We start from the raw sequence: 23662 nt of genomic DNA, 5'->3' as shown, positions 1-23662 counted from the left end.
TAATCCTGACGATTCTGTCGTCGTCCACGTTTCCAAACAAATCTCACGCATTGCCCACGCGTCGCTGTCGGACCTCCATACGTACACATATATTTATATATATACTTACAATGCTTTAGACATATTCTCATATTCAAAGAGATATCTCCAAGTATATTTTCTTCAAAAGGATCGTTTGCAAGAAATTCTTTTACATACAAGGGTTACCACCATATGCATTTTTAAATCATTAGTTGTCACTTCTCATGCATGGTATGATCATTTCATTTCAACACAAGTAAGTCCAGTTCATGCATGAGATGGTGCATTTTGGAATTAGAAAACGCAAAGGAAAAGACATATAATCCTAATCTCTTAAAGAAGCACATTTACAGATTCATTCAAGCAAACTTTCGAAATTCTTTTTATGACAAATAACCACTCACAATGACAAACAACCAACATATGTGTTTGGCCTTCAACTCAAGTTCCCCTTTTTGCACTCGCTTGCAGGTCCTTGCTGAATTTCAGTTGATTTGATTCTCTAAGGCTTCAGAGTTCTTCAAATTTCTCTTAGGAAAACTTATGACTAAAAAAACAAACTCAAAATGACTGAAATTCTTCTAGTTATAACCTTTTCAGGTGGAGTCTGCCCATGACATAATGATTACTACTGTCGGCAACGAAAACAAGTCCAATACTAAAACGCCACGTGTCTCTGTCATATCCTTATCCTAGATTTTAATTGGGCTACGAGGTCAAATCATTTGCCGACTTCCTTATGTAGGCAATGATGTCATTACTTTTATGGAGAAGTGAACCTATCTCGCGGTGGAGTTCTTTGTTTAGCCTTTTACCGCCTAGTGCTCCTTCTCGCTTGGACCACTTTCGTCGTGTGTAATCTTATTGCGTAAGGTAATTCACGATTTGGGTCTCACAACAAATCATTTTATTGGTTCATCTAAACATTTTGTCTTTTATTTCATGTGTTGACAACTAAATAATTAGAATTACAGATGGCTCCTTGGCCTTCATTACCTCTTTGGCCTTCATTGCTGCGAAGAGGAAGATTTCTCCATAAGGAATCAAAGAAGTCTTTGTTATTGATATCTTTCATTGTATATTTCTTGTTGCCTAATATCTAAGTATCGAGTTTGTATTAAGTTATTAGGATTGGAACTAAGCAATCAAGTTAAAGTTTTAGAACTTAGGTTAAGTGTTTTGGCGTTTCATTTTGAGGCATTAGGGTTGGTCAGGTAGCGTCACATACCACATCGCGAAGTCCAGGACACGCGTGGGGCGGGGAGTGATAACTATCATGATTAGTGACATTGCCGTAAACATTCATGTGATCACTATTCTATAAGAGAATATTTGCATGATCATTAGCTAAACGATCATTTAGCTAAATGATTCCTTAGTAAATATAAGTGACCATTTAGTTATAATAAACTATCACTTAGTTAAGCTCAACGATCACTTATTTAAACTTATGTACTTGTATCAAAAGCATCAAATTACCTCAACTAGACGTTGTACCATCGTTTTCAACTCATCAATCTGTTGGATCACGAGTGCATGTTATAAGCTTCAACTTTTTTATTAAGGGAACTAAGGAAAAAAAACTATCACTAAAAAACGTACGAGTAGAAAATGTCAAAGTTGGAAGACAAAGTGGTGGCAAAAAGGACAAAGTCCACCGTGAATTGTAAAACCAAAGTGTCATGACTATATTTAACATGCTTTTTTAGTGTTTAACTCCCCCCTTATCGCTCCATTTATTAACTAAGTTTACCATTTTATAGAAAATATTCATCTAGACATCATAATAAGCTGAACACAACCAAAATCGCTAAAAACAAAGCTAATAAAACCAAGAGCAGGTTGAAATAAGTTAAAATGGTATTTTAGTAATTTTGAGAAAATTGAATGTTGCCCCTAGTGCCACAAGTGCTTATCTGTTTGTATGTTGTATTTGTATGCACATGCAATTGTTCGTAGATGTGTCATGTTAAAGCTCTTAATTGAGCGAATAAATAAGGTTATGCAATAAAATGTGCATTCCTATTTGTGCATTGCAAAACTTTCTAATGATATGCGTGTAGTGCAAGTTTTCCTTTCTATTGTCCAAGTGCAAGTGAAGAGAGGTTTCCTGGTAAGTCCAGTGTTGAACACATGGAATTAATGTTCGTAATGATCTTAACGCCCAACTAAACTCATGCGATATACTCTTAGTGTAAATATATGCAAAGTATATTTTATCCTAATTATTTATACTAAGATGCCTTTGGTGGAGCAAGGTGAGCATGATGGTGAGATGAGATGAAAAATGAACTCAATTTAAATGCGTGGAAGGAAATAAAGTTTAATTAGCTAATCACAATGGATTATGCATTACCGTGCTTCAAATACTACTAAGTTGTAGTGACATTCCTCACTTATTTCTTTACAAGACATTTACACGATCACAGAAAGGTACAACCAAAGTTAACAAAAGAAACAAAAAAAATGTGAACACTTCCATAACTGGTGATCAATAAACATTGGATGTTTGCAATTAAAGACTACAAAGAAGATTGAGCAACTAATACTTAAAAGAGAAACATACAAAGATGTACTCTCTATTACAGATTAAAGAATGCACACCATATGAAATCCTAGTTTGGCCTATGGAGTTGCGAGAAAGGGTAAGAGAGAACAATGTGACACAAAGAGAGAGAAAGAGAGAAGGAACAGAAGACTTACCAGCGTTGGAGTGAAGAGACGAGCACGAGGAGGTTGCTGACACAGGGAGGGTTTGGAAAAGATGGGCACAAGGAGGGTTTGGAAAAGATGACGTTGGAGGAAGTTGGGACAGCGTTGGAATGAAGAAATGGGCACGAGGGAGCAGTGGTGGTGACGGACACAGATTGATGGTTGGAGATGGTCGGAATTGCGTGAAGGTTTAGAAATTAAATAAATCTGATTTTAATAAACTTTTTATTTAAAATAAATTTTATTTTAATAAATTAAATAAATTATTTTATGTATCTTTTATCACATACAAATAAAGTAAAATCCAAAAAAATTTCATCTTTTTCGGAAACAAACGTAAATTTTTACCTTTTATAACCATTTTTTTTCTCACTTCAATTTTGAAATGTACACAGCTATAGATGATTTTTGTTGAAAGCCTCTATTTTCTTGAAAGTATTACACACATTAAACAAAACTAATCCCTTTCTTGATTCATTTTTTTCAGATTCTTTCCCCGTTATTGATTTCCTTTCTAAACGTCCCCTAAAAATCATTTCTCTCTCTAAAATTGTTTTTTTTTTAATTTAACTTGGTTTGTGCAATTTTCCAAAAAAAATTGGTTCCTTCAAGACTCTACGAATACGACAAAAAATATGATCGTTCCGAGCCTCGTCTTGACGAAGTAGGGCAGAACAAAGCAAAGATCTGAGTTGGAGTGGAGTGGCTGACTGAACTGGAGGGGACCGGAGCAGCGCGGAACTGGGCGTCGGATCTGAGCGTCGTTGAATCTGAGGGGAACTGAGCGTCATCGAACGGATCGGCGGATCTGAGTAACACGAACTGGGAGTCTTCAAACGGAACGAGTCGGGTACGGGTCGTCTGGTCAGAGTTCGTGAAGATTGAGGGGGCGACGGCTAGGTCAAATTTCTACCTCTGATGTCATGTGGACTTGAATGTTTTATTGATATTACGGATGTGATTTACATAAGAAAAAGAAATGGTTAAATACACAGGATTATACAAAAATATAAGGAAAGCCTATAAATATGGATGTAATTTCTCCTAAATTGCATAATTTACCTTTACATCAACCTTCACCATATCTATGCTGCAGAATTTTCCTTTCCTTTCAATTCTATTATTCTGTCTACTTCACTTGCTGGCTTTCAAAGAACAGCAAAGTTTCAAGGAAAGCATAAAGGTTAACTGACTACCCAATATGATTGGAAAAGAAATGACCTAGGTTTTCTGTTTCCATGTTTTTGTTTTTTGGGTTATTATTTGTTCGTTGACATAAACACTATCTGGGACTGCAATTGTACTTTCCCCCTTATTTGCAACAATAAGGGCTAAAACACCTATCTTTGTATCTCCTTGAAGGAATCTCCTCTCTTTGAATAGGCAATGTCTTCCTACGATAATGTTGTTGGTGGGAAGTTGAAGCTTAAAGGGAAAGCTCTTGATGTGAAAGTAGGTGGGGTGAAGAAGAAAAAGAAACTTAAAAAGAATCAAGATCAAATATCTCGAGAACTGGAAAATGAGCATCCAGCAGGTTTGTTGTTCAATTACTATTGGAATTGTTTGACTTGGATATCAGTGAATGTATATTTGTGGATTATCGTTCTTTATCTCATGGAAAAAAGTGAAATTAAAACCTCTAGATTTGAACAATATTCAACATGAAAGAAAAGTAACAAATGAGAGAAAATAATTTTGCAAGAGACACCCGTAGCTTATTATTAATAAAAGAGACTTGTTTCTCTTTCAAAAAATAAATAAAATAGAAAGCCATGTATAAAGGCTTGGGAAGAGAACTCCAACAATCTTTCAACAAAGTGAAGCTCTGGAATATTTTTCACTCGACAGATTTAGAGAAAAACTGGTGTAAACCATAAGTCTAACTCTTTACCAAAATGATTATTCTCCCAAATGAGGAGAGAAATGTTGTATTTATAGAGAAATATGATTACAAGGTTCAAACTACCCTTCTAACTAACTTTCTAACATCCCTATTTTGAAAACAAATAACTCTCTTGTATACAAAGTTTGTTCATAATTGGGAGAAAGAAATCTCTTCTTCATCAATTTCTTTATCTTGTCCCAAGAACGAATGGACCTCTTCCCTTGTCTTTACGGTTTACTTCTAATTGGTCCCACCATGCCGAGGCTCTCCCTTTCAACTTGAGAGCTATGAACTTCACCTTTTTATGATTCAGAGTGTTCATGTAATCAAAGAAAAGCTTCAATATCTCTTTCCATAAAGACCCGGCAAATCAATCTTCATATGTAGTCATGAGCTTCAAATCTTTCTTTTCTTCTTGGTGCGTAAAAGTCTTCTTCTTGGTTATCATTGCTTGAATAATCTGAATCTTGGGATTCGTGGAGCATTTCTTGAACATTTGGTTGCTTCAGATTTTCTTGGACTAGTCTTTGAATTCTTGGAAACTTTCTTGTGCTACTTCTTACTGAACTCTTCTAGCTGCCGCCACCACTTCCATCGTTCTTGTGAGCGCATTAATGCTTTCTTGAAGGTTGGTAAGTGGCACGTAAATTCCCATTCCCTCCAATGAAGATTCAACAGACACCAAATGTTGGGTTGATGTTCTTGGAGAGAGTGTGGGGTTTTCTTCCACCTCTTGTTCTTACGCACAACTTTCCTCCACAATTGGTTGATTAGCTCTTCTTCCGGCCATTGGTCCCAAATCTTGGAGTTGCCCGGATACCAATTTGGTGTAAACTAAAAGTCTTAACTTTTTATCAAAATGATTATTCTCCCAAATGAGGAGAGAAATGTTGTATTTATAGAGAGATATGAGTACAAGGTCCAAACTACTCTTCTCACTAACTTTCTAACATCCCTGTTTTAAAAACAAGTAACTCTCACTCTCTTGGGTACACCAAAACAAAACAAGACATAATAAAAAACCTCCAAGTAATAAAATGTAATCTGGCTGGCATTTCAATGGGTTATCTTAACAGTAGAGAGGGCCCTGAAACTGATCTTTACTGTATAAAAAGTAAGGTGAAAAAGTGGAGGGAAAGTTGTTATAATAGATTCACAACTAAGCCAAGAGCTTTCAGAAAAAAAAGTAGAGCTACTATTGCCACTTTGCGAATGAGAACATCTAGCAACCAAGTGAATATTCTCACAATTGAATCTCCAAGGGGACTAAAATGAAATAGATTGAATTGATCTTACTCATTCTCACCTCATACTGGCATATAACACTTAGTACTAGTAAGCTTTTGCCATAAAGCATTATCTTTGGCATATAACACTTAGCACTAGTAAGCTTTTGCCATAAAGCATTCTCTTGCATAAGAGATCTCCATTTCCATTTAGCCAATATGGCATAATTATCCACTTGTGAGACCTATATGTTAGGAAGGGCAGAAAAGGGAATTCATCGGCTAATAATGAGAAAGAATGATTGAGGGAAAGAGATCGTGCAGAGTGGGTCCCCCGGGAAGCATTTTAGGAAGGCTATAAATAGGATTGTTTGAGAGAGGGAAGCTAGGTTTTATTTTATCATCTTTATGATGGGTAGGCTGTTGTAGCCGTAAAAGGGGGTATCCTTCTTGTAAAAGGTGCTGATATGTTTTCTGGTTATTTCCTTTCTTTGTTATATTTCATATCGTTGGTTGTAACGTTTTGGCTTATATATAAATAAAGAATATCAGAGTACTGCCTCTGTTTAGCCATTGTTGGATGTTTTATTTGATATTTTGGTTGGAAGCCTGACATTATGATACTGAAGATGACCAGCTATAAATCAATTTTGGAAGTTGAGTAGTCTCCCAATTCACATTTATGCATGCCTCCATCACCATGAGAACTTTCCCGGAATAAAATCACATATAATTTGGTCCAAAATCTTTGCAACCTTAGTTCTAAGACGTGGCAAAGATAAGTAATAAGTTAGCATACTAGCAACAGTTGCCTTATAAGCGTATGTCTATTAGTACCCTTGGGGATAAAAGCATACTTTCACTTATGAAGTTTGTGTTGACTGCGCTCTATAATAGGTTGCCTAAAAAGTAGGATTTTGAATTACCTCCCAAGTGAAATTCGATATAGGTTGAAGGTTGGTGACTCTATTTGCATTCAAAAGTAGGCAATTATCTATCCATCTCAGAGTCAACAATATGAATCCCAAGCAGTTTTAGGGAGATTGATTTTTAAACCCAAGGGGCGACACCCTCTAAAAAAATATTAATAATTTCAAAGAGATGGCCGAAAGCAATCAATTAGCAATAAAAAACAAAAGGTGACATCACGTGGTCCAATTAGAAGAGGGATGCACCAATTGAATCTGTTGCCATATTACCTAAATGAGCACTATGGGCAAAAAATTGACTAGGATAATCAGGAATCAAAATAAATATAAGTCGTACGTTGAATACTAATCTCTTTTCATTTTTTTAATGAAAGGTGTTGTATCCTTTACAAAAAGTTAGTACCAGACATACAACTTCTAATGCCGGAGAATACCAAAATCCTTAGCTTGAAGAACTGCATCCAGAAAGTCCCAATCAATTGTGTCAGATGGCTGATCTAGATCTAATTTGAGAACACCCTACCTATGAGGGGTAGTCCAATCATCAACTAGTTCATTTTTCATTAAAGAGGCATCTAGACTCTGCATGTTTGCAACAGAGGCTAGTTTGGTTCAACAGTGGTAGAAGCGCTAAACGAAACTACCTCAATCACGTTTAAGAATTCCCCTTATTCTAGGTGAACTCCCACAGCAGTAATAAGAATAACCCCGATCAAACAAATAGTTAAACAACCCCAAGAAAGCTAAATAGATTTTAGCTTGGAAAGATTGATCAAAGATCAAGAAGAAAGATAACTTGTTCCTAACTTCAAGATTTCGAACTCTCCACAATCTAATTGATCAAACTAGATTGAAAGTCCTAAACATGCATTCTAACGCAAGAATACAAAGGAAAACATAAAGCTTGAGAGATAACGCTCTATAAGAACTTTCATTGAAATTTAAGTTTTTTTTTAAAAAATTTGGAAACTACAACCCTATAGTGATTAAAATGTTGCATGAAAGTATGTCCTAGCTCTTTAGCTTCTTCCGGGGAGGGCCCTCTTGTCCCTTGCCCTTAGGATGTTCTGTTTTGTTATATGAATATACTTGTCTCTTATCAAAAAATAAAATGTTGCATGAAAGGACACAAGATTTAATTTTATGCCCTTTCAACTACTCTAATAAATGAAATACATAAAATTAAATAAGTTCATATTAAAGATGTGAATGAATCTTAATTTCTAAATTAATTATGTTCTATGAGTGTCCAAGTGACTCTTGAAGTTCCAACTCGTCATTAAAGTCTGAAAATTTAGCTTGAAAGTTAAACGTTTGAGAACAAGCTTTAACCGGTTAGACAAAGATCAAACAATAATCTTGTATGCACGAGTCACAAGGAATAAGATCAATAGGAAGAGAATCAACAACCAATTTAGAGTCAAATTTCTTACAAATTAAACCGGTGCACGTTTCATTCAGAGATGTATTAATAAGATCAGAAGAAAAAGAACTCGTGGATCATGTCCCTAACATCCTGCTTAAGAGTGCCCAAAAAAATGTGAAGAACTCGGCCAATCCATAAGGACTAGAAGACGTACTAGACCCTTCATGAGAAACACAGAACATTTTTTTATTAAAAGAAAAACACCTGCTCTCTACTGATTGGACTCTTTGTATGGAAGATCTGCATTTTAAACCTTTGATTGATTTTTTTGTATTTTTGGTGGTTAAAATGCCATTCATTGCTGAGATGAGGAAGGGAGGGAATACGTTACCATTTCTTGACGTAGTGAGTTGGTTGAGATAGATCTTTGTGACCATGTAGGGAAGCATTTTTCTTTTTGAAAGAGTAACAAATCTCTTTGTTGAATTAATGAATTGAGACCAATGCTCCAAGTACAATATGAATATCGAGAGCAGTAGGTATTATTAAAAGCATAGGAGATTAGGAGGTGCATCCGGACATCTCTACTAGGTTGACACCCCAGCACCCTCTTCGTATCCATATATGCAATCCTTTATAAGCATTTTTCATGCTCATACCTATCTTATAATGGTAGTAAGATTCTATATATTCTATATATTCCTAACTTCATGCTGTGTAGCCATTTTGTAGGATGATAAGAACGTCTCTAAATTCATTCATCAATGAATTTTTAAGCTCCATCATAAAAAAATGCATAAATTTTTTTCTTGAAGGTTATTTTTTTTTTTTTTTTTTTTGTTTGGTTGGCCTGCTCATTTCTGAAGGATACTGATTTTTACTTTTCTAAATACAAATGATGAAATATAACTTCTGTTGAGGGTAATGAAGGATAAGAAAGGCAGGACAACGAGATAGCAGCCTTATCCTGAGTGAAGGAGCGATCAAGATCGGCTCACTTCCTAGGAAGTTCCTAAATGAAGGAAAAGGAATAAAATAAATAAATAAATAATATTACTTTACAAATTTGCTGGTGGAAATAGTAACATAATTGGATTGATAATATCACAATTACAATGGACGATAGTAAGTGCAACTAAAGCAGGGAGCAAAATGATGAAGTGCACCAGTTTCCCTAAATTGGACATTGCCATACATTATCAGAAAAAAGTCCTTCCTCTTGCTCTAACAAGATGTCCTGGAGAGTGGCCAAAGCCGCAAGTGTGCTTGACCCATAAATAGTGAAAAAAAAGTGTATTACCTACAAAAAATTCTCTTACCTATAGTGGACCACATAACATGCGCAGGGCTGGAAGAAACTAACTGGTTCTTGACTTCTCGTGACTGTCTTGTAGACTCTGGCTCCCTTTAAGACAGAGACATTATACTATAACAATAGCAGCCTGTTAGTAATTATTTTGGCCAGCTCTTGGATGTACCATAAGCACAATAATTCCTTAGACAGACATAACCAGTGTTTTAAAAAGCCTTCTCGGGCATGCACCAGGTCTAACACCTTGTCTTGAAAAGGCGAGGCTCACAAAATAAGGTGGGCCTCAGGCATGCGCCTTTTGTGAAGCCTCAAAGCTCAAAGCCTTTTACCTTGGAGCTTTTTCGTTATTTTTTTAAAATTAGTAATAATTAAGGGGTTTCCTTCTTTATTAACTAAAAGAAGTCAATTTACTAAGCTTAAATGCAAAATTTCATTTGTTTATGAGTGTTTTTTTCTTTTCATTTTTCCACTTCAATTATGCTTTCTCTTCTTAATTTAGTGTTATATGTATTGTGCCGCACAAAGAAAAGCCCACTTTATGCTTAAGCCTCTGAAAACTATTGCGCTTTATTGTGGCTTGAGCTTTAAAGAACACTAGACATCAGTCATCACCGTTGATATTGAACTTGGGTTGCTGTAAGTTTTTGAAATGGCCACTTATGGTTGGGAAAGCTTAACCAAACTTAGACAGTGTGGATGTCATTTTTACGCCCTGGTTTCATTTTAATTTTTATAATCCTTCGTAATCTAGCTCTTTCCTAAGAATCATGCCGAGACTAGAGTTTAAGAATTTAATTTCGGTTCAAGAACTATCTTACTATTAATGTTCCATAGTATGTAACTGATGGGCATATTATTTCAAATATTTGAATAGCTTGCTTAAGTGGACTTCGATCCTCATCATCATTAACGAGTGTTTCCAATTCCTTTGTTCTTATAATGATGATACGCACTGTACTATCTCTTCTGGTGGTAAATGTAGGAGGAAGTGCTGCAAGTGGTGAAGAGCCAAGTGATGCGAATGAGGAAGAAATAGATGAAGCCAACAAGTCAACTGAAGAAGGGAAGGTTCCTCACTATGATGATCATCTAACACCGGCGGAAAGACGTTATATTGAACAGAAGGAGAGAATTGATGTTCATAGACTGGCTAAGAAAGCTAATAAATCTCATCGCGACCGAATCCAGGACTTTAATCAATATCTAGCAAACATGAGTGAGCATTATGACATTCCCAAAGTTGGTCCTGGCTGATTCTTTTTCTTAGTTTCAAATTTGTGGATGAGATGTATTGAGTAGTGGCCAGACCCTACTTGAACCGAATTGTATTAATGTTAGCAGAAGGAACAAACTGCTGTTTATTAGTGGATGATGTGTACTTGTTGGTATAGATATGGCTATTGAAACTTCAGACTTCAGTTGAAATCTACATCTAAACTGCTTCCTAGTTCCCATCCAGGTTTTGTGGTCTTTCCAATTACATGATTGCATGGATTCAGTAATGGATGATTGTTGTTAAATATTGGAAAATTGGATAGAATAGCATTTCGAGAATATGATATAGCAATTATATCACATTGTTTTAGAATTTTACAATTATAGCAAAATTTTCACTTCTCCGTCTTAAATTTGATATTATTCATAAACTACCATTCAATAACTTATTTCTCCTTCTCTTTTTAATGTCCTACTCATTATTTATTTATGCTCCCACTTTTTAAGGTCCTAATTATTTGTTTATTTTTATACTAGAAAAATTATTTATTTTTTCTGTCTTAATCTTAATTTTAAAATATGAATAGTATAGTAGTTGTAATATGAATAATATAATATAATGATTGTTGATTGGAGTAATTTAACTTCATTTGTGATTTTTTTTTTAACTTTCTTCGACGTGTATTTTAAGTTGAATTTGATTTCAAATGATTTTATTTTATTTTTTTACATTAATTTTTTGGTTTTACTCTGTCTCAGTTTCGTATGTCCATGATTTTTATTTTTTCAAATTTTATGCAGTTCATTAGAGTATTATTAAGTATATGAATGATGTAACTTAATGTATCATTATCAAGTATATCAACAATATATTGTTAAAGTATATCAGTAAAGTGAATCATTATCAAGTATATGAATCGAGTTTCCAAGTGTATATCAAGTGTATAAGTAGGACTTCAAATATATCAAGTTCATTTAATCAATCAATTGTATAAGTGAATAATACTAAATGTATATGCAGTGTATTAGGTATATCAAACATATATTAGTATGTTTCGGTATCGAGTGTATCAAAGAGTATCAGGTGCATCAAGTGTATCAATCAAATGTATCAGGTGTATCAAGAAGTATTAGATGTATCAAGGGATGTATTAAGTGTATCAATGAGTGTATTAAGTGTATCAGACGCGTATAAGGTGTATCAAAGGTATATTAGTAACGAGAGCATTTGTGACATTTTACCTCTTGATGTGTGGTCTGGGCTTCGTTTTTGCCATTTTCGCAAATAATAAAATGTGTGTGCTATGGACTTAATTATTACAATTTATTTTGTCATTTTTGCAAGTGTCTCTTAAATATTTATTTGAATAAGTTAACGTAGACATTGTTACTTTCTTTGGTATATTTTTCTAAATTTAGAGAAGAGTTTAAAATATCATCCTAAATTCTTAATCAAATATTGTAGTTGTATAAACTTATTATAAAATGTTATTGTTAAAACTATTTACGAAAATATTGTTGCTATAAATTTAGTTGATATTGTAGTTTTCTCTACTTATTACATAAATATTAGTTTTCAAATAATTTGTAGATGTATTGTTGCTTTAATAAATAGTGATGGAAAGACGGGACTGAGGGTGTCAAATTCTTTTACTGCCATTAAAGAACCTTTATAATTACCGATACTATTAAGTACTACAAGTAATAAGTCCATAAAATTGAGTCGAAAATAATGAAGCAACAAAGATTACTTTCATCAAGTTAATTATGAATTAAACTAATAAATGAGACGGCATCAAAATCCTAATAAAAAGCTAAAATAAAAGCCATTTAAAATATACTAGTTAATTTTAGAAAAAATGCAGTCTAGCATTTATCACGTGGTGTGATCGTCATGCCTTTACTACATCACGGATCAAGATATGTTATTCTAACTAAATTTAATTTGTAAAAATCTTTTACTTTAAAGATCTTACCATTTATAATTTTATTCGATATTAGGGTTTTATTGTATAATGTTAGGGTTTTATTGTATAATCTTAAAGTGTAAAAGCTTACAATATATATTTATACATACATACATCATCTGTACATACATATTCATCTATGTTGATTTATACATACGTACACATATACACATACATATATATCTACATACTTCAAAAAGTACTATAGGCTTGTGAAATTTAATAATAAAAATTTAGTATATAGAAAGATATTTGAAGTCAAAATTAATTGGTACTACCATGCCAAAAATACATCTCATAAAATATTCAACAAAAGAACATGAAATTTTGCAAGGAGTTTATGCATCATATTCTTTAACAAGTATGGAAAGTTTCATTATATGTTGATGAATTTTCTAAAAGATGCCATTAAAGGGTTGTAAGCATCCATACCTTAAAATTATAGGGAAAACCAAGTAAACAATGCTACTACTAATCTTGTTTTCTCTGCTGATATGAATGTTGGTTTATTTTAAATTAGATAATACTAATCGAAATCAAAACTAGAAATTCCAAATGAAATGAAAACAATCAATAAAAACTATCACCATGATAATTCTCTTTTCCAAGGTTTAAATTAGAGAATTTTTACATTTTTTTTAGAGAAAAGATATAAGGATAAATTGTTATTAACCCAAATCAAAGACAACTAAAAATAGATATTACTAATAGAGCCTTTATTGATAGACACTAATAAAATTTAGTATCCATGTCTATTATTGAATATCAAGTATAGAAACATTTAATATGTCTGTCAGAACTACAATGTTTGATTTCACCCGCTGAACCTTAAATTCTAACATTTGCATGATAACCAAGTGGAAGCCAATAATAACATGGCTGGTAAACAAAACTACAGTGCATCCCAGTTATTAAACAAAATTCACATAAATTTTATAAAGACATTTATAGAAACCATAATTACGCATGAAAACATACTCCGACTCCAATCAACTTTGACCTAAGTCTGGCACAATGACTTAAAGATACATAATTTTAATACCAACAAGACACACAATAGAAAAGGTACAATCATTCGGTAGATAGACTGTATATCACACTCCGAGAACACGACCTCTACCTGAAAAATGGAAAACAATTTTGAAAGTATGAGCTAAACGAGCCTATTGAGTGATAAGTTTTAAAACTACATTTCATAAACATTTGAATAGCGAGATCATGAACGATATCATAAATACATTAAATTGCAAACATCTTAGAAATTAGTACATAGATACTAGTTTTTCCTCGCTTAGGACTAAGAAAATACTCCTTAGGGGATGAAAGAGCTAGTCAATATCAAATTCAAACCTTAGAGAAAGACATTCCCAACTTTATTCCTCGAAGCTAAGTGTCCCTAACTCCAAACCTTATAACTAGGCGTCCCTATCTCTGTTTCCTCGAAAATAAGTGTTCTAACCTCCATGGTGCCAAATGATCTACCCTGTAGGGTTAATTTTGAGATAACTTGGACTAGACAAAACATTTGTAAACCATAAGCTTTGTAAACAATATTTCTACATTAAAGATTCTTCTGAAAGAAGCAAACTATAAACCATAACCATATTGTCTTTTCGAAAGCCATAAACATTTTTGGACAATCATGTTTGATCAAATACTTTATGGAAATCACATGCTTTGGAAATCGTCCATAATCTAGGTAATTCAAACATTTAGTTCAAAGCATACTTTAAACAATAGCTTTGAGAAATATGATTCGAAATCACTTTATAAATTTATTTTTCACTCACATATACAAGTTTTAGATCCTTGGTCTATAAATTTGCTCGATCTCTTCTTGACTTGAAATAATGGTATTTAAGTCCAATTGATTTCCCTTGATCATGAAAATATAAAAAATTAAGGTTAACTAGGAGAATAGAAGGTTTGCTTGATAAATGACAAATTTTTATTTAAATTGATAAAATAGCAAAATCGAAAAATATGAAAAAAAAAATTGTTGTAACAATGTCTTAAATGTCACTACCTAAGTGAAAAAATTGTATCTAGCTCAAATACAATTATTCAAGAAACCACAAATACCCTATATGTGCCAGTATATGTAGAAACATCGCGGCTATCTCCTCCACATCGATGCATTCTGTAGACGTCAGACCAACACTTGTCCTTAGTAAGTGACATAGAATGGCAAAAGTTCTTCTATCCATTCTAGTACTTTGGCGACAAGTGAGGTCAGAGGCGTGTATCATACAAAAGTAGGCAAGTTGTCTAATTTGATGTCTAGTCTCATACGGTATATGTGTCACGCGCTTATTGTCGTTCTTCAATGCCTCCAAAATCAGGAATAACTGACATTCGGTGACTATGAACACGGTTAATATTATGCATATGTTTTTTGGGTCTATTTGATGGTAGCGACAACGAAACTGACAATCTACTGTTATGACTACAATGCTATCACACATACAGTGCATGCATTAGAACATAATACCTTTTTCAACATATACATTATAGTGAAGTAAAACGAACTTATTCAAGCACGCTGCCCATTTTTTTTTTGTAACTAAAATCAGAAATTCTAAATCCATTATTCAAAAAAAGACAATGAAGGACTTTTTAGTTTCTTGAAAATATTTTTTAATGCGTTAGGAAAACTGAATAACATTTTTTTGTTCTTAGGATATAACTATTTAAAAAGTGTATCCACTAGCCACTATGCGTGACTACGAAGGGTTCTTCAAAGTCATAGTGTTATGTTTTAAAATGGTCGCTAAGAATAGTTCATATTGAGATAGGCAAAATTTCTTTTTTTTTTAATGCATAACTATGTGCTTAAAAATTATTCATCATGTTCCTTAAAACTCTAAACCCGTATTCTAGTAAAAAGTAATGGTCAACTGTGTTTCAAATCCATACAAAAATAGTGTGAGTTGCAAAATGAAATACGAAGTCGCCCTTATAGTTAAAAGCTAGCGAATAGGTATTTTATTGTAAATTTAACGTTTGCATAATTGAACTAAATATTGGAAAACTATAGGAATGAAATATATAGGTCGTATAATGAAGTATAAATAAAGTACTATGTATGCAAAAAAAAAACATACAATATTATAAGACAAAAAAGAACAAAGTTAATTAACAACCAATAACGGCCAATAATGTTCAAAATACATTATAGTATACACCCTTAAAAACGTAGGCAAAAAAAAAAAAACAAACAAAATACTTACTACAAACACCAATGCCTTATACCTCTCACGACGAAAATATGGAGTCGGCTCCCCTGAAAACAAAGTAACGAAATGGGTTTTTCGGGCAAACACAAGTAGCAGTAAAGAGACTATAGGGACAAAATGTAGCGATTACGTACCGTACACTTTGGAAGAATGTTGATGTTGAAATGGAAAAAAAAAAAGACCCGTTAAAAGGATTAAAAAAATGGCACAGTTTTATATTAAAAAAGATCGTTCCTCAGAGTAATTAAATCCGTTCAATATAACGAACTAGACCTAGTTGTGGAAACATCGATATAAAGTATGCATGAAATGGAGATACAGTCGAAGTATGGGGATGGAAATGCATACAAACAATCTTAGAAAATGAACAACCAATGAAATCAGAGTTTGCAACAAATAGTTCAGCATGATTGGCAAGTTCATAGGGATGTGTGAAATATGGTATATCAATGCATAAAGAAAGGAAGTCATGACACATACTATGCCCTAAACAGAACATAGAACTGAAAGCAACTACAACCACACAAGATTCGTAACATAAATCTTAACTATTTATAAATGTAGAAGGATGACTGGAACTTAAAAAAGAAGAAAGCAAAAATAACTTACCTACCAAAATAAGAAGCAACAGGAGGAAGCGAAGAAGAAAATCAACACAAAAATAGCACACAATAAAACAACAAATGAAGAGGTATATATAGATGGATAGGTGGTCAATAAATTATGCTTTTATGGACCCCAAAACAAAACAAAAAGAAAAGAAGGGAATCTATGCAAATGACATAAAAGGGAGAAGATAGTCAAAACCTACCACAATGATGACAAAGAAAGGCTATGAATAGACAAATGCATAAGCTATCACACAACGACACGATTGAACAAATACATTGCATGGTTATGGATGGATGGGAGTTCATTGGAAATAGATATAACATACTTCATAGTAGTAGGCATATTTATTGCAACTAAATTCGAACCGAAAACATGGAAGCATCAAATGACAAAAGGAGTAAAATGGAAACATAACAGGGACACCCATTACAAAAAATGCCCAAAATTGCAATAAGATGAATGGTAGGAAGAAAAAACATTTGATTGAAAGAATTACAAAAAGACAACGATGTAATTTCTATTCCAATTGCTCAAATATGCACATATATGAAAGCAAATTGAATGAAAACAAAAGTAATACGAACAAAAAAGTCACACAAGTATTCAGTAATCAGGTGCTTCTCAAATTGCAATACGAGGAATTATAGGAAGAATAAAAACAATTTGATTCAAACAATTTCAAAAAGACAACAATGTGGTTTCTAATCGTGATGTCGAAATATGCACATATATGGAAGAAAATTGGATGAAAACAAACTTAATCACAAAAAAAAAAATCAGACAAGTACTTTGTAATCCTCATCATCGGCTTTGAAAAAACTCTAGTTCCAACTGCTTAACTCCAACCATACCTTGCTCGAACATCCCATATGCACAAAATAGTGTAGCAAGTGTCCAAATCAATGCGAAAAGAAATCTACTCGACAAATGGGAGTCCAAGCAGAAAGGGAAAGTGGAAGGGGAAGGGGAAAAACCAAGTTGAAATTGCATGTTCACCGAAACGAGTGGTGAACATGCAATCGTTTGAGTTTCGGAAGCAAAGTCTAAACCCAGTCATTCAACAAAACCGAAAGGGAAAACTCATTTGTTTCGGAGGCAACGCAGTGAGAGAAGCCTTCAACAAAACTTTGAAGGACGAAGAGTGGGAGAGAAAGAAATACTAGGGGAAGAGAAGATTTTTTCCTACAAGAAAACAACTACCAAAGAAAAACAACATAATAGGTTGAAGATGAGTTGAGAGAAAAAGAGGGATTTATTCTTCCCGACCATTAAACCGAAAACAAGGTGGTTGATAACGATTCAAGAGATGATGGAATGATTTCGTATGGAAATCTAGAAAGGATGGAACAGGTTGAGAAAAGGCGAAGTGGGTGTTGAAGATCAGAGGTAATTGAAGACGAGTGGAGAAAGGATGAAGACGAGTTGAGATGGAGAATACCGTACTCGTGAAGGGTTGAGAAGGTTATGGTTATTATAACCCAAGCCCACACTAATTATATAGGTCCAAACACACCCTAAATGTTTATATTTTGAATGGGAAAATACAAAGTATACATGCTAGTGCTCTTGTTATTGTTATTTATCATGTTGAAATTGTCTGACTATTTGATTGACTTAATTATTTTGTAGTATAATGTATTTGTGGAGACTTGAACTAATAGTTATCTATAGTATATATAAAAGTTTGGATGAGGAGAATTTTTTTTTTCCAATTTTTAGTTTCTTTAGAAGTAGCTTATGTAATTAGGTAGATGACAATAACCTTTTTTTCTCTCCTATTTTAATTAAGCTAATGGAAGAAGAAATGAGATGATTTTATGAATTAATTAGGCTAATTGTAACTTATGAATAATTAATAGTTTAAGAAGATTGAAAGTCTTTCCAACTTCTAATCATTCAAGAAAACTAGAAATCTTTTCAACTTATAATATAACTCAAGAAAAACCGAAAGTCTTTTTAACTTCTAATAAAATATAAATAATGAATAATTTATTTACCTTATGAGCTAATTATAACTAATGAACAATTTTATAGTTAAGGAAATAAAAAAGTCCATCTTCTAAACAAAAAGAATTAATAATACATTTAATTATTAATTTTTACACAAAATAGAATAAATGAACCTTATAATTCTTAAATATAGATGGCTATAAAACCCCATTTCTACGTCGAGTTTGGACACAATTTGGATAGCCTTTCAAATAAGAAGAAATATATCAGTTTCATTGCATGTTTTCAGTCCTTGGTTGTTTATTTTCTATTATTTTTGCCTTTTTTGGTTTTTATATGCTTTTCTTGATGAATTATCTCCACCAATTGACATCTTTAAGATTATCTATATGTAAGTATATAATTAAGAAAAAAGCTTTGGATTTGCCACATTATCTTAATTTGTGTTTTTAATTCATTCATCAATTTTCTTTTCTAAAAGTTTCTAAAATTTTGTATGCTAAAACCAATGTTTATAGTTAATTTAATTTTCAAACGGTTGCAAAGTAGAATCGTCCAGTAATCATTATAGCATTACATTTTAAGAACTATTTATCGGTTTAGTCTTAAACAACCATCGAAAAAAATTAATCAATTAAAATTGAAGATACTTAACAAACAAAAATAAAAAGTCGTTATGAGGACAAAAAATCAAGTTAGACAATAAAATAAAAATGAAACACAAATATGTGAAGATGTTGAAGAACTAGTTTGGTTAAAAGTAAAAATATTCCATTTTTAATTAGTAATAAATGTTATGATTTGAATTTTAGATAATTTGATTTTAGGATATTTTGGTCAATTGTTAATTTGTTTTAGGATAATTATAGTTGATGGTTATTTGAGGAATAATAATTAAGGATATAACAATACTTTAGAAAAATTACAAATATAGCAAAACTATGGCTCATAGACTTATATCATTCACGTACTCGTATGATCTATGATCAATATTTACAACATGGTCTATCAATGATAAACTTCTATCATTACAAAATTTGACAAATTTTGCTATATTTACAAATTTTCTAGAATGTTGTTATATATATTGAATCTAATCGTTAAATTTGTAAACTATCTCTCTCGTTAATATAATTCTAAAATTTATTTGGTGGTTCTAATTTCAAAAACATTTTATTTTTGTTGTTTCCCTCGTCGGCTCTAAATCATAATCCACACACTCCACGTATGGATTGGGCTAATCCAACCCGTACCCCGCAGCTTCTCCGGAATAATGCGGTGATGAGATTGAGAATTAACTCCAGATTATCATCCTGATCCATACAAACCCAACCAAGGAATCCGGTTAGGGAACAATCTCTCTCGGTGACTCCGATTCGTTGTCCTTTATGGGTTTTGGTCCGTTAATTTTTCTGCTTCTCCGATCAGATTCCCGATTATAGGACTCGTTGCTCAAGCACTTCTGTTTCTGAATTCTCTTATGATCATTGCCTTTGGAAATTTTGAAAGTTTTTTATTTTTGTTGTCCAGTCGTCGGGGATGGACTTGCCGTTCGTCTCTCCATTGTATCTTTCTACTCAAAAGAAAGCCTTCAATGGACATAACCCATTTTGCAGAGTCCGTAGAGAAGATTCTTGTAGAAGAACGTTTCAATGTTTAGCAACCGTTGCCAGCCAAACAACTCAGGTTTCTTTCTTCTTCTTCGTACAATTTCCAATTTCACTTTAATTTTCACTTCATCTTGCTCATGACATGCCTTTCTACCAGACATATAATTATGGGTTGGAAACCAAGAAGAACGATCTTCTGGTTGCTGTTCAAGAAACTCAACGGGGGCTTGTAGCATCATCTGATCAACGTTGTGTCATAGAGGAGGCTCTGGTCTGCTTTATTTCTCACTCTCTTTCTATTCTATTCATAGACAATAATTCTTCAGCCTTAGCCAGTGCAATTTTTCTTAAGAAGGGGGCTTCAGCCTGATTCATCTTGGTTCTAAGTTATGGCTGTAGGTCAATGTAGAGGCGTATAGCATGGGTCTCCCTATTGACCTGATGAAATTGGATGGCACATGGCGACTACAGTACACTTCGGCTCCTGATGTTCTTATTCTTCTTGAAGCTGCAGACAGACTTCCTTTCTTTCAGGTTCTAATGTCTCCGACTTTTCAATCGCTGGAAATGTACATTTTATTTTTTTAAGAATCTATGCCATTTAAAAAAAAAAATAAAGAATTGAACTCAAGAAAGAATGAAAGAATATAATTCAAGGACATCCAAATAAAATAGTCCACGCAAAGAAGGAAGGTGGACTCCAATCAAGCACAATGAAACGTAGTGTGTAATTGCAAACAATTTTATCAATGTCCAAAGAGAAACATAGAACAAAGCGAGGGATGAAACATCAAGAGGACTTCTCTACAAGCTTCTAAAAATTCTATTGTTTCTTCCTCTCGAAGATCCCATAAAATAGCACAAACCTCAGCCTACCAAATAAGCCTCCATTTATCACAAAAGGGAGGGTTACAAAGGAAATTGTTGATCGTCTTCTTGTAATCTCTGTTGTCAAGCAAACTGGACACAAAGCACTGCAAAAAGGTCATTGCAAACCGTCTGAGCAAACTCACAGCTCCACAAGTTATGATTTCGGTGTTCCTCAACCAACCTTAAGCTTGTTTGGTAGTGATTTTGAAATTATTGAAATCTCTTTTGAAGAAGTTCAAAGTCACTCTAAAACATGCTTTTAGTCATTCAATATCGATTTTGATCTTATGAAACTTGACCTTGGCAAAAGTTGATTTTGACCCTTTGAAAATTATTCCAAAACATATCTTAAATCACTTCCTCTCAGTTTCTTTGTAATAATCGTTTAAGTAGTCTGTTAGGAGAGGTTTGCTGAGCTACTATCTCTAGTTGGTCTAGAGATTCGTGTTTAGTGTAATCTTGTTTTGCTTTCTTTTACCTGAAAATTAGTGATCCCAAGGCATGAATGTTGATATTCTTTCACGTAACTTTTTCAAGAAAAAAAATGTTGATATTTTTGTTACAGTTTTCATTTCCTATTGTTAAGAGGGTAAATAACATTGTTATATTTAATATTTTTATTGTGTTTCTGTTTATTTGCTGCACTGGTAGATTGGGCAAATCTTTCAGAAATTCGAATGTCAGGACAGTTCGAATGAAGGAATTGTTCGAAATGTCGTTCGCTGGAGTATCCCATCACTGTTAGAGGTATACCATAAACAAAGTATGGCAATCATGAATTGCTCTTATAAGCTGGACTTATTGTCTTTAGTTCCGCTCATTTTCATTTGCTCGCAATTCAAGCCCACTATTATCAAACAAATCTACTTTTAACTCCTCCTCACCTCAATGAGGAAAAAATGGTCTAGTTGGTAGTTGGTGGATGTCTTGGCATTTCATAGAGCAATTCTTTATTTTTGGCTTTTCAGGAACAGGAAGGAGCAACTCTGCTTGTATCTGCAAAATTTTCTGTTGTTTCTTTACGTAACATCTACCTAGAATTTGAGGAGGTGAGTTTCTGCATCAGGTGTTCCTTTGCTTTTCTTTTGGTTTGTTTCACTCTGCGAATATAGATATGTGAGAATTGTATATTTAATTGTGCTCTTTCTGTGGTCAATTAGCTAAGTAAGTTCTTTGATGTTTATCTGGAGTTACAAGTCTTTTCGTTTGCTCGTGTTTCCACTTCAGGTTCCTTCTAGATTCAATGGGTGTGGTAAATTGCCCTTAATTTGGTGCTCTGCACAGAAATTGTTTTTTTAATTTATACAGCAGTATTGAACCTCTGATCACCAAGTTTGTTTTATGATTACTTGGAATGACATGAGTAGCAAGCAAAATTAAACCCGAACTTTTCAACTGGTTATTTAGAACGTGTTAGAAACATTGAAGAGAAGGTGGTTAAAGACTTATTTTTTGCATCTTTAACTCTAACATCCTAGTTCAGGAATCTTGAATCTCGTAGAGAGATTTATCTGCATCTTTAAATTCTTTTGACACACTTCTAAAAGTATTCTAGTTGTGAGAAAATCGGAGGAATTTTTTAAAATCTCCTTACGTAGAGTGATTCATCTGCATCCTTAAATGCTATGGAAACACTTCAAAAGTATTGTAATTGTGAGATATGTGGATGTTGCGAGCTGCTTTTGGCAGATCAGTGTCCAAAACATAAAGATTAGCGAACAGCTGCAGGCTTTAATTGCTCCCGCAATACTCCCACGGTCATTTCTAAGTCTTCAGGTAAACAACTGAAAAAAAATAGTGTTGGTTGAAGCTTGATAGCTATGTTCCTGAAAATGAAATGATGATTTAAATGGATTTTAATACTCAGATCTTGCAATTTCTTCGGAGTTTTCAAGTTGGCGTTCCTGTGAGAAACTCAGGGAGGTAAATCCATTCCAAATGTGAAGGTCATGGATTGTGAAAAATAGGTGCCTTGGAGACTAAAATTTGATGATAATGCTAAGTTTGATTGGGTTTGAACTTGCAGCAGCCGAGGAGTAGGAGGACTGTATTACCTTTCATATTTGGATGGGAATATGCTATTGGGTCGTGCAGTGGGTGGCGGCGGAGTTTTTGTGTTTACCAAAGCTCAACCTCTCCAATGCTAAACCAAAGAAACAGATTCCAATTACTCACGCTCTCACCTTACAGCTGAGTTCACCTTTTTTCTTTTTGCATCAGTTTCAACATCTGTATGAGAAACCGATGAACATCTAGAACTACGGTAGTAAATTACCTATATTACCTCTTAAGCAACTTTTAAAATTTGTATGAGATTCACACTATAAATGTCAAATAATCAATAAAGATGGTATGCACTACAAAATATTTAGACATTTTTTTAATGAGAAACTAAAGTTTATCTAGTTATAACAACAATTTTGATTAGTTAATTAACATTGGAATGGTCATTATTCTCATGGCTATGGATTAGGTTTGATTCTGCATTGATGCATTATAAATATAGTATAGCTATGATATAATAAATATGGTAACAAATAGAATATAAGTGAAACTTAGTTTTAAAGGGTTGAAAACACTAACTATTATAATAATTAGGGATTTGAAATACTAAATTTAGTATTTAAGAGGTTTTTTTATTGTAAATTTCATAACTATATATTTCATAAAAATTATGATTGGAGGAGAAAAGTGGTGAGAAAATGGTATATTAGGCACAATTTTTTAGAAGTAATTAATATGTGAATTATT

At 33.3% G+C, this 23662-nt stretch overlaps 2 protein-coding genes and 1 long non-coding RNA gene across 7 annotated transcripts; 2 read left to right on the top strand and 1 right to left on the bottom strand.

Annotated features, from left to right (window-relative positions):
• Positions 1–246: 246 nt before the first annotated feature.
• On the bottom strand, positions 247–2940 carry LOC116402698. Its single transcript, XR_004215214.1, has 2 exons — positions 2725–2940; positions 247–1539 (listed from the first exon to the last, which is right to left on the bottom strand). It is a non-coding gene; the product is annotated as an uncharacterized LOC116402698 (long non-coding RNA).
• Positions 2941–3215: 275 nt separating this feature from the next.
• LOC101221000 (protein FAM32A) lies at positions 3216–10903 on the top strand. 2 transcript variants are annotated; one of them, XM_004144369.3, is made up of 3 exons: positions 3216–3633; positions 4096–4267; positions 10434–10903. In XM_004144369.3, exons 2-3 carry the CDS (start codon positions 4120–4122, stop codon positions 10703–10705), a joined length of 420 nt encoding a protein of 139 aa, XP_004144417.1. In that variant the 5' UTR covers positions 3216–3633; positions 4096–4119; the 3' UTR covers positions 10706–10903. The 2 variants fall into 2 exon arrangements, with proteins under 2 accessions (XP_004144417.1, XP_004144416.1); XM_004144368.3 differs by having other exon boundaries at positions 3218–3633; positions 4117–4267.
• An 8714-nt stretch (positions 10904–19617) lies between these two features.
• Positions 19618–23286, top strand: LOC101220764 (probable plastid-lipid-associated protein 10, chloroplastic). 4 transcript variants are annotated; one of them, XM_011653392.2, is made up of 9 exons: positions 19618–19775; positions 19962–20117; positions 20199–20312; positions 20441–20575; positions 21563–21658; positions 21880–21960; positions 22601–22687; positions 22779–22834; positions 22938–23286. In XM_011653392.2, the coding sequence occupies exons 2-9, from the start codon at positions 19971–19973 to the stop codon at positions 23056–23058; spliced, it is 837 nt and encodes a 278-aa protein (XP_011651694.1). In that variant the 5' UTR covers positions 19618–19775; positions 19962–19970; the 3' UTR covers positions 23059–23286. The 4 variants fall into 4 exon arrangements, with proteins under 4 accessions (XP_011651694.1, XP_011651695.1, XP_011651693.1 ...); XM_011653391.2 differs by having other exon boundaries at positions 19633–19829; XM_011653393.2 differs by having other exon boundaries at positions 19632–20117; positions 22941–23286.
• The last annotated feature ends 376 nt before the right edge of the window (positions 23287–23662 follow it).

The sequence above is a fragment of the Cucumis sativus genome, chromosome 3 (genome assembly GCF_000004075.3).
Source record: "Cucumis sativus cultivar 9930 chromosome 3, Cucumber_9930_V3, whole genome shotgun sequence".
NCBI lineage: Eukaryota > Viridiplantae > Streptophyta > Magnoliopsida > Cucurbitales > Cucurbitaceae > Cucumis > Cucumis sativus.
The sequence above is the reverse complement of the archived record's forward strand: the minus strand, read 5'-3'. Positions and strand labels throughout refer to the sequence as shown.